Source organism: Tamandua tetradactyla, chromosome 9, assembly GCF_023851605.1.
Source record: "Tamandua tetradactyla isolate mTamTet1 chromosome 9, mTamTet1.pri, whole genome shotgun sequence".
Lineage (NCBI taxonomy): Eukaryota > Metazoa > Chordata > Mammalia > Pilosa > Myrmecophagidae > Tamandua > Tamandua tetradactyla.
Genome location: NC_135335.1, coordinates 6,753,972 through 6,764,440, shown reverse-complemented (window position 1 = coordinate 6,764,440; position 10,469 = coordinate 6,753,972). Strand labels below are relative to the sequence as shown.

Below are 10,469 nucleotides of genomic sequence, written 5' to 3'. Positions count from 1 at the left end.
CCGGGAGGCTAATGAGCTCTTGTTCCCTGAGCCCAGGGTTAAGCCAAATCTGCCCGAGAGAAGCTCGCAGTCTGGGAGGCCTCGGACTGGGTTAGAACAATTGTAACGTAGTCAGGAGGGCCGGGCTGTATAAGTGGCCTAACGCTGCTCCCTCGCGCTCTCTCCTCGCCCCCATACACATTCGGGCACACGGTTGGTGCTCCCTAAATGCCGAGCCTATAGAAAGCGGGATTCCCCAGGATTCGGTTGAAGAAGCAATGGGAGGTCTGTCAACTTGGGGTCTGAAAGGCTGGGGCCAGGATTCGAACGCCAAGATGCCAAGAGGGGGAGCGGTCTCCCCGGGAAGTGGACAAGAGCCCGGAGGAGGGAGGGAAGCGAGCCGCGGGGCTGCGGGACTACATTTCCCAGAAGGACCCCCGGCCAGACAGGCCACTTCCGGCCTCTCCGCCCGCCCGCCCCCTCTCTTCTTTCCCCGCCCCCCTCCCGAGAGACAGGGCGGAGCGGGGCGAGAGAAGCGCGGGGGATGCGTGGGCGCAGGGGCGCGTGACGCACTTCCTGTGCGCCGCCTCGCGTTTCCGTCTCGCGTCTCCGTCTCGCCGGCTCCTAAGTCTCAGAGCCGCGAAGGTGACAGCGGAGGGTGACCCGGCTGGTCTCCGCGATGCTGGCTGCACGGCGGCTGCTCGGCGGGTCGCTCCCCGTGCGGGTGTCCGTACGTTTCAGCGGCGACACGGTGAGGCCCGGCCTGGCCTCGGGTCAGGGGTGTCATTGGCCCGGGCTCGCTGCCCGCCGCTGCGCGCGCCGTCCCTTAGGCCTGCAGCTGTGTCTCCTGGAGACCCCTCCTCATCTCCCCAGGCTTGATTGTAGAAGAGGAACGGGAGGCTGACTTCCCCCTCGCCTTCCCCGAGCCCTCCGTCTCCCGGATTTCCTTTATTTAACAGCCTCGCGGTCTCGCCGGAAGAAATTTTGCAGGCTGCGAAGCGTCCTTGGTTTCATTCCTTTTGCCCCAGCCCTGCAGGGCATGAAAGGCTCATTGCCCCATTTATAGATGGAGAAAACAGCTTTGGAGAGGGATGTATGCCTCCCAATTCCCTGACCGGTGCTCTGCTCCCCGAAGTGACTGAGAAGTGCTTTTAAGGGAATAGGAGGCTGGAGGCCAAATCCACACCACTCTCAATTTTATCCTAAGTGCCGCGCATCCTTCCACCATCACCTTGTTTCTTAGCCTCTTTGAGGCGTTTCCCTTTTGTTAGTAAAACACTTAGCTCGTTCTGTAGAGTTTGTAACGTAAGGCCCTTGGCCTAACCAGTTTTGTGGTGGAGTTACCTGACAAGTGAATGGACCTGATAGCACATTGGGCATAGGGAGGCAGTGTGGTGCCATACTTCAGACATGGGTTCCAATTCCACCTGCTGCTTTTGGCTATGTGAATTTCCACAAGTTCCTTTTCCTCTGCTCCTCAGTTTCTTCATCTGTATAATGAAAGAAATTATTTCTCAGCATTGCTATAAGGATAAAATGGAGTTTTGGATGTAAAGTGCTTCGCTTAGCAGTGGTAGCCATGACGGTAGGAGGAAGTTTGAGGTTTAGACCTCTGTCCTCTCCCCAGGCCAGCCTCTCCTAAGCAAGGGAACTCATGAATTTTGCAGTTTCTGTCTTGGCCTTTCATGGCTCCAGAGCTCTGCTGGACCTCCTGACCCATTTGTTTCCTCCAGACAGCACCCAAGAAAACCTCTTTTGGCTCTCTGAAGGATGAAGACCGAATCTTCACCAATCTCTATGGCCGCCTTGACTGGAGGTGAGAGGGGGCCCTTAGCCTGGTAGGTCTCAGTGTAGGGGCTCCTTGTCATTGTCTTTCCTCTTCCATCCAGACTAAAAGGTGCCCAGAGTCGGGGTGACTGGTACAAGACAAAGGAGATCCTCCTAAAGGGACCTGACTGGATTCTCGGTGAGGTCAAGACATCAGGCTTGCGGGGCCGTGGAGGTGCTGGTTTCCCTACTGGCCTCAAATGGAGCTTCATGAACAAGCCCTCAGATGGCAGGTGTGTTGGGAGAGGCAGAGATGGGTTGCTGAAGAGACCATGGGGACAGCTGCAGCTTGCCTGAGGCTTTCTGCAGTTTCCTTAGAAACTAGGAGGAGGGATGAGGTGGGAAAATGTCACCAGGGCTTAAGTGGCTGGGAATCATAGTCCTTTCTTGTCTTCTTAATGGAGACTGGAGATGTAACAGAATCAGCACTGGGGTTTGACTCATATATCCTTGGTTACACAAATCCTAATTCTGCCTTCTACTAATCATATAGTTTTGGGCAATCTCTTGGCCTTTTTCAGTCTCAGTATTCTTTTTTGTAGATGGATATAATGGTATTGTGCAGGAATTAAAGAGATAGTGTTCCTGCAACTTTTGGCCGACACATTGATTGGCACACAGAAAACAAAACATAAGTATCAATTACTTTTTCTCCTTTTGGTCCCTGAGATGTGGCAGAGGTTGAGGAAGAGCAGAACTCAGGCTGTCAGGGGAAAGCACAGGGAAAGACATTTGCATTGAGTAAAGACCTTTCCTGTGGTCATAGCCACTGAGAGATGGAATAGGCAGTGAGCTCTCTGTCATTGGTGTGAGCAAACAGAGACCTTGGGGATGTGTTGGGAGGGCGTGGGGGAAAGGGCCATTGGAGGAGACATCTTTGAGGCCTCACTAGATGAAATGAGGGCAGTATGGGACTGAGGGCTCAGCGCTGGTGGCCCCATGTCCTGGTTGACCTGCTGACTTCACAGGCCCAAGTACCTGGTGGTGAATGCGGACGAGGGGGAGCCAGGCACCTGCAAGGACCGGGAGATCATACGTCACGATCCCCACAAGCTGGTGGAAGGCTGCCTAGTCGGGGGCCGGGCCATGGGTGCCCGGGCTGCCTACATCTATATTCGAGGCGAATTCTACAATGAGGCTTCCAATCTGCAGGTGGGCAGGGGAGGGACACCAACAGAGGAGAGGTTGCTCTGTATTGCAGCCACTTGCACATACCGTTGGATTTTAGCACCTGGGCTGTCAGTGGTTGCAGCGGGAGCGTGGTAAACACTCCTGCATGCATCACGCATGGGTCTGGCCCCTGAAGTCTCCCCTGGGCTCCTCCTTCATGCCCCAGGACCTCACCTGGAGAGGTCTCCAAGAACCCCAGGACTCCTGAGATTATAAGGAGGTGGAGGTGGGCTTGGGAACTCACATTTGGACCTTTTTCCTGAAAGGTCAGGAGGTCATTTCAGTAGTGAAGGGTGCAGGGCCAGCGTCACCCACCTTTCTGTTAGACTCCTGCATGGTAGCAATGAGGACTATAGATAGGATGGACTTAGAACTGTCTCTGGCAGTAGTGTTATATAAGTGTTGTAATTGACAAAATTAACTTCTAGGGTCTTTTTCCTACTGTGGTAGCAATCCATGCTCATCACAGGAGTAGGAAACCACAGAAAAAGGAAGGGAAAAAAATCATCCCCCACAGATCCCCAACCTAGAGAAACTACTTGTTAAGATTTTATTTCCATGAAGTTTTATTTTTAAAACACAACAGGGGAACTTGGTAAGTGCTATTATTACAAGAGCAACCTACATATTATCAAAATTCATACACCTCTTCCAGAGTGCCCCTGCTTATCTCAAGAGAAAACTTTAGCTCTGGATTTTAGTAATGCACGCACTGGGCCAGTACCCTCCCGCCCCAGACACACACCCAGAGCGTCCCTGTGCTGTCAGGGTTGGTGCCCTCAAACCCGTCTCCCACAGGTGGCCATCCGAGAGGCCTACGAGGCTGGTCTGATTGGCAAGAACGCCTGCGGCTCCGGCTACGATTTTGACGTGTTTGTGGTGCGTGGAGCTGGGGCCTACATCTGCGGGGAGGAGACTGCCCTCATTGAGTCCATTGAGGGAAAGCAGGGAAAGCCCCGCCTGAAGCCCCCCTTCCCCGCTGATGTAGGTGAGTCCCTCCCCAACTCTGGGTCTGTCTCCTCTATTTCCTGTGGAATTTGGGATCTAGGTCTGTCTTGTGGCATTTCTGAGTGCCTTCTGGGTTGGGGGCCAGATGCAGAGGGGAGGGTAGTAACAATGCAGTAACACACAGCTGGCCCTGCAGTCCCTCTTCCTGCCTTAGCCCCCAGTCGGATACGTAAGCCCCCTCTGGCCCTCCAAACTTGTCTGGGTCCATCTTCACAGTACCTGCCTTGGGAGGTGGGGGTATAGGTAGGTAAACAGAGCAGGCTCAGTTCCTGCTGGTGGTTAGGGTCCAGCAAGGGTCAAGAATGAAAGGAACATGAAAGGGAGGGGCTTTCTATCACTGGAGCAAGACCCCGGGACAGAGCCCACTGTTGGGAAACCTGCCCAAATCTGCCCCAACCCAAGTAGCCATCAGCCTCTCCATTTCCCTGTAGGTGTGTTTGGCTGCCCCACCACAGTGGCCAATGTAGAGACAGTGGCTGTGTCCCCCACCATTTGCCGCCGCGGTGGTGCCTGGTTTGCCAGCTTTGGGCGCGAACGCAACTCGGGCACCAAACTCTTCAACATCTCTGGCCACGTCAACCACCCTTGCACTGTGGAGGAAGAGATGTCTGTGCCGCTGAAGGAGCTGATTGAGAAGCACGCTGGTGAGGCCCGGGTTGGGGGGCGATGCTCAGGAGCTGGGTCCGGGGGCTGACAAAGGCCTGGCCCCGGCCCTGACCGTGCATCCTTTTGGGGATTGACTTGTGGGGCCCCAGGGGGTGTCACGGGTGGCTGGGACAACCTCCTGGCTGTGATCCCCGGCGGGTCGTCCACCCCACTGATCCCCAAGTCCGTGTGTGAGACGGTGCTGATGGACTTCGACGCACTGGTGCAGGCACAGACAGGCCTGGGCACAGCTGCTGTGATCGTCATGGACCGCTCGGTAAGGCCTTGGTGTGCTTTCCCGAGCCCTGCCTTGGGCTAGCCTGGCTGACGTCCCTCTCCCTGGGCTTCTCTGGAAACCCTTTTGCCAGCTCCGAGGGAGCACTTCCTGTAGCCTGAGATCCAAGTGGAGGGAAAGGCCAGCTCCTGGCTCTGGTCTCTGGGCTTGGGAGGGCCATTGGCATCTGAGCAGGGCGGTATACCCAGATTGGGTGGAAGAGGTGACCAGAGACCTGGACTCTTGGGAAGCTGGGGAGGGGATCTTGCTGGGGGTTCGGCTCCTCTCTTGCTTCAGGCGCTTCCCTCTCCCCCTCGTCACCCCAGACAGACATTGTGAAAGCGATTGCCCGCCTCATTGAATTCTACAAGCATGAGAGCTGTGGCCAGTGCACTCCGTGCCGCGAGGGTGAGCAACCAGGGCAGGTGGGGCCTTCCTTTTGGCTCATCTGGGACCCCGCTGGTGCTCAGGGCAAGGATGGGGTGGGCTCTGGCCCCGGATAAACAGCTGCTGCCCTCCAGCCTGCTGTGGCTTCTCCCCCACTACCGTGTGGCCTGTACCCTTCGATTGCTGCCTCCTCCACCCTGGCTGGAGAACATCAGGCCCTCTTTCTGCCGTGGTGCAGGTGTGGACTGGATGAACAAGGTGATGGCCCGCTTCGTCAGGGGTGACGCCCGGCCGGCCGAGATCGACTCGCTGTGGGAGATCAGCAAGCAGATTGAGGGCCACACCATCTGTGCCCTGGGTGACGGGGCCGCCTGGCCTGTGCAGGTACGCGCTACCACGCTGGGCAGCATGGGGGGCGGTGCTGAGTGCCCAGGGCTTTGGGGGATTTTCAGGGCCCCTTACAAGGTGACACCCCGCACACACACATTTCTCCAGGGTCTGATCCGCCATTTCCGGCCTGAGCTTGAGGAGCGGATGCAGCGGTTTGCCCAGCAGCATCAGGCCCGGCAGGCTGCCTCCTGAGCCCGCTGCCCTGTCCTGACGTCCTGCATTCATCTGTCTGAACTGCTGGACAATAAAGCGAGTATTTCCCAATCTCCAGTCACAGCCTCTCGGTGGCTTTGCCCCTCCCACTGCCACCCCCAGCCCTTTATGCATGGAGGCCTGTTTCCCAGGCAGAGAGACTGAGGCTTAGGAAGGTGAGATCCACTCAGCGTCGTGTCATGAATCCTCACTGGTTCTCTCTGCCCTCCCGTTGTCTCTTGTGGATCAGTGAGTCTGTCCTGGTCCGTCCTCAGTGTCCAACCCCCAGTGCAGAAAGTGGAGGGTGCTGGGCCTGGCCCAGTTTAGGCCTTGGGGGCAGGGAGGGGAGAATGGGCCCAGTCTGCCCTGCAGGGTGAAGGGCAGGGGGGTAAGGACCCATGGCCAGAGAAAGGACAGGCTCTGTCTAGTCCACCTTAGAGGAGATGTTTATTTTGCTTCATGTTTTGGTGGTGGGGTAAACTTGAAAGGAGAGAAGGGAGGAAACAGCCCCTTTGACTCAGGGCTGGGCATGGTGGGTGAGGCAGCCCCCAGGCTCTTCACAGCTCTGTGGAGGGAGATGGTTGGTGGGGGGAGGGTGGGGGGCAGGGGCAGGCCTAGTGCCCGTCTAGTCACTGAGCTGGAGGGGCGCGCCGTCCAGCGGGTGCCACAGCTCCAGTCGGTGGTCGTTGTGACCCAGACACTCCAACCAGTGCTGCAGGCGCTCCCCAGCAGCGTGGCTGCTCAGTTGTATCCCACCTGGGAAGGGTCAGGGGTCAGGAGCCATCTGGGGGCTAATTGGCCTCCCTGAGCCTCCGCCCAGCTCTTTCACATTCCCACTCACCAATGAAGTCATCAGCTGTGCCCAGGTCGTAGTCCCACACAGACACCTGGAGTGTCTTCTGGGCCAGCTCCTCCCGGGCACCCGCGTAGAAGAATTCCTGCAGAGAAAACGGGGTCAGAAAGGAAGGTGGGGGGCCTGAGTCCTTCCTAAGAAATGGGCTCAGGTCAGTGAGCAGCTCAGCCAGGTGAGGCGGGGCGTAGATGGGACCAGGCTGAGGAAGTGGGACGTGGGCCTCCCCACCCCACTCCAGGCCTGGCCCAGCTTACCTCATTGAACTCGGGGTTCAGGGTCTTCTTCCGAACACTGGTCTTATATTTAGATTTCTTTCCTGCATTTGGATGCAGAAAGCTGATCGGGGAGAAAGGGGTCAGGTTAAATGTGGTCCCAGGCACCCTTACCGTCTGCCTGTCCACCCACTTTACACTCACAGGCGGACAAAGGGGTCCGAGTAGCCATTGGCGTCCATGGGGGCCAGGTGGGCGCAGCGCAGCACACCCACCAGCAGGCCGCCCTGCTGGGAGCTGTAGCACAGAGACAGCAGGATGCGCCCGCGTTCTTCCCCGGCCACCTCTGCCTCCGCCTCTTCCTGCAAGGGTCGGCAGGGGTCAGTCCCCATCCAGCCCAAAGCCAGCCCGCCCGCCCACCAGTGCCCAGGACCTGTGAAAACTCAGACTGGCTGCAGAGAAACAAGGGGCCAGTGCTTTCATTTTCATGATTAGATTTCCAAAAACAGTCACTGGCCTGGTGCCCTGGAAGGGACCTCCGAGGTCAACTGCCCAGTGTAGCCCAGAGGGAGGGGCTTGCTCGGGTCCCACGGCTGGTCAGTTCAACCCATCTTTGTCAGTGGAGGGGTAGGAAATTGATGTCTCTGGGTGCCAAGAACGTGCCAGGAGCTTCCTGAGTGGCCTTCCACGAAGTTCCATCACCACCGTTCTACAGGGCAACCCTCATCACATCTCCTCTTGGAGAGGCTGCTCTCTGCCCGAGACGGGCAGGTCCTCTCAACTTTCCATCCCACTCTGTTTGCCCACTACCACCCCGGGACCTGATGCTGAATGTCCTTTGGCACACCCCGTTTCCTAGTTCCCCCACAAGGCCCCAGGGAAGATGCCTGGGAAGAACATGCTTCCTTTCCAGGCTTTGCCTGACATTACATTTGCAGAATGCCCAGCCCTGCTGACAGCCAGCCCAGTGGGGAGTGCTCCAGGGGCCGTGCGGTGCTGGGCCCTGGGACAGGAAGTGAAGGCCACAGGGTGCTCAGGGGCACCCGCTGGGCAGTGACCTGCCTGTCCCCTTGGTGGGGCTCCCCCTGCCTGGACATGGCTAATCAGCAGCTGGACTTAGTGGCAGGGCAGTGGTACCCTTGGCTCAGAGAGTTGCAGGTGGAGGGCCTTGCCCTTGGGGCCCCTGGCCTGGTTACTGTCTGGATTGGGGCTGTAGAAGGCCCCACCTGCTGGCCTTCCCAGGGCCTGGCATCTGCCCCACCCCAGCTCACGTCTACAGCCAAGGTCCCATCCCTGTCCATTCCCTCCACTTTGCCCAGCACTCCTAGTTTGGGCCAGGAACAATACCATCAGTTTCAGCCTCTCTTGAAGTTACCTGGAGCTGTGTCCAGGTGACCCTGAGCTCTGCCCCCTGAGGTCTGCTTATTTGCCCCACTGTCCGCAGTTCCTCTGGGGCAGGCACAGGCCTTGACCCCACCCAGCTTGGTCTGGGCCCAGAGCCAATTGGGGCCTGGCTGCTCCCCGAGTTTATGAGAAAAATAGCTGCAGATTCCTCCAGACCTGCCTGGGGCCAGGCCTTGCCTGAGCTGCCTCGGCCTGACCCTCACCCTCCGGCCCAGCTTCCTGTTCGTGCCCCCTGCCCAGTCCAGCAACGCCGCTCACCTCCTCGTACAGGGCCATGCCGCGGGCAGCGTCCAGGCTCTTGGGCCTCTTGGTCTGAAGGAGCAGAATGCCATATCAGCTTGGCTGGACGCTGCCCAGCCCCCCTCCCTGCCCTCTCCAGACCCCTCTGCCCCATACCCCAGACCCTGCTCCCTTCCCCAGGGCCCCGCAGCTCCTCCCTGCCGGCCTGACTCACCAGCCTCCGCTTCTCCAGACAGACGTCGAAGCTCCTGGCTCTGTTGGGCACCAGCTTCCTCAGGGGCACCCGCAGCTCCCCCAGGGGGAGTGCCCGCCGCCGGCGCCGCAGCCGGGGGTCCTCACACACGCACAGCCTAGGGGCCCCCACCCAGTGAGACCTGGCCTGGCAGGCCCCTGCCCCTACCCTGGCCCCCACGCGGCCCAGGCCAGCTCCTTACCGCAGCGTCTTACGCCTCGCGTCCTGGCGGGTGAAGCCGTGGTAGGTGAGCGTCTCCTCCCAGATCGGCCCCCGCGTGCCTCGCACTGTGCGTGTCCGGAGCTGGCTAGCCTGGGGGACAGGCAGTGCAGGGCAGGTGCCTCCTCCAGCCCTGGGGCCTCACCCTGGCCCATGGTGCCCTGTTACCCTGACCCCGCCCTGGAGGAGCCCTGCGCTGCCTGCTGTGGAGGCCAGGGAGGGAGGGTGGAGAGTGTAGCAGGGCCCTATGGGCATCCCCCCAGCTTGCGGTGCCTGGGTCCCCCTCACCTTGCTGGCCCCTGGCAGCAAATTGGCCTTGACATAGGTGTCTACGGTGCCTGAGGCTGGTGGCTTGAGGCCCTGGGAACAGACGGTGAGTGTGGGGTAGGCCGGTGGCCCCACCCTTAACACAGGGACCCTGTCCCCATTCTCACCATGGCCCGATGAGCCGTGCAATGCAGGGCGCTGTTGTCCACATCAAAAAGAAGTGTGAACTCGAGGGTGCCCAAGGCAGCTAGGAGCAAGCAGCAGGCAGGGTCAGCTCGGGCCTTGTCTCCCAGCCCCTGTGGCAATGGGTCTGCGGTACTGTCCCTCCACAGTCCCATGCCAGGGACGTCCCAGACCTGACCCAGGCCGGGTAGACCCAGGGGTGTTCCTCGATCCCCGCCCCGACTCACTGTTGTCATCCGAGTCTTCTTCCGGCTCTGGGTCCAGCTGTGCCTGGGGTGTAGAGCGGAGGGCGGGGACCACTGCAGGGCGGGGGGCAGGGGCAGGCCGGGCAGGCTCGGCGGCGAAGGGGTAGAAGTGGGGGAAGTAGTGGGAGATGAGGTGGATGGGCCGGATGGGGCCCGGACTCACGTCGATGGCCATGTGCTCCTGAATGCTCACGCGCTGCAGCCGCCGCTGGCCCGCCATGGGGGCTCAGACGTGGGGGCGGGGCCTCAGGGAGAACCCTGTGGGCTGGGAATGGGGGGCACAGACCTGGCCAACAAGTCGGGAAGAAGGGGCATCACGGAGGACGCCGAGGGGGCCTGGGACCAGGCACGGGCGAGGGCAGCTGGGACCTGGGGACAGAGCACAGGGTCAGGGCAGGGAGAGGCTGGGGGCAGGTGCGGCGCGGCAGCCTGGAGGGTCGTGGCAGGTTTGGGAGAGGGCCCTGGGGTGACAAGCCACTTACCGCTCTGGAGTGACCTCTGCCTGGTTCTGTTCGCTGCTGACACTAGGTGTGTGCTTGGCCTGCAGAGCCCGTGACCGACTGACGGAGGTGCCCCGCGTGAGCATGAGTGTGACCTGTGGGGGCCCACACCAGAGCCAGGAGGCGTGGGCACCTCTCCCTCAATCCAGGGGTCCCTCCCCTCTTCACACCTCCCCGCATTCACACACTGTGAAAGAGAGTTATTTTTACTGCCATCATGTGGCCCTGCTCCTAAGTGAGAA

General features: G+C 59.5%; 2 protein-coding genes across 2 annotated transcripts; one reads left to right on the top strand and one right to left on the bottom strand.

The window, feature by feature from the left end:
• The first annotated feature begins 563 nt into the window (after positions 1–563).
• NDUFV1 (NADH:ubiquinone oxidoreductase core subunit V1) lies at positions 564–5,950 on the top strand. Its single transcript, XM_077115526.1, has 10 exons — positions 564–730; positions 1,713–1,795; positions 1,869–2,039; positions 2,775–2,958; positions 3,775–3,964; positions 4,416–4,628; positions 4,740–4,906; positions 5,230–5,311; positions 5,529–5,674; positions 5,786–5,950. Exons 1-10 carry the CDS (start codon positions 659–661, stop codon positions 5,870–5,872), a joined length of 1,395 nt encoding a protein of 464 aa, XP_076971641.1. The 5' UTR covers positions 564–658; the 3' UTR covers positions 5,873–5,950.
• Positions 5,951–6,251: 301 nt separating this feature from the next.
• Positions 6,252–10,469, bottom strand: LOC143646520 (double C2-like domain-containing protein gamma). The gene is made up of 11 exons (XM_077115527.1): positions 10,210–10,469; positions 9,710–10,096; positions 9,467–9,546; positions 9,321–9,392; positions 9,016–9,125; positions 8,796–8,931; positions 8,600–8,653; positions 7,142–7,299; positions 6,980–7,061; positions 6,714–6,810; positions 6,252–6,628 (listed from the first exon to the last, which is right to left on the bottom strand). Exons 2-11 carry the CDS (start codon positions 9,945–9,947, stop codon positions 6,498–6,500), a joined length of 1,158 nt encoding a protein of 385 aa, XP_076971642.1. The 5' UTR covers positions 9,948–10,096; positions 10,210–10,469; the 3' UTR covers positions 6,252–6,497.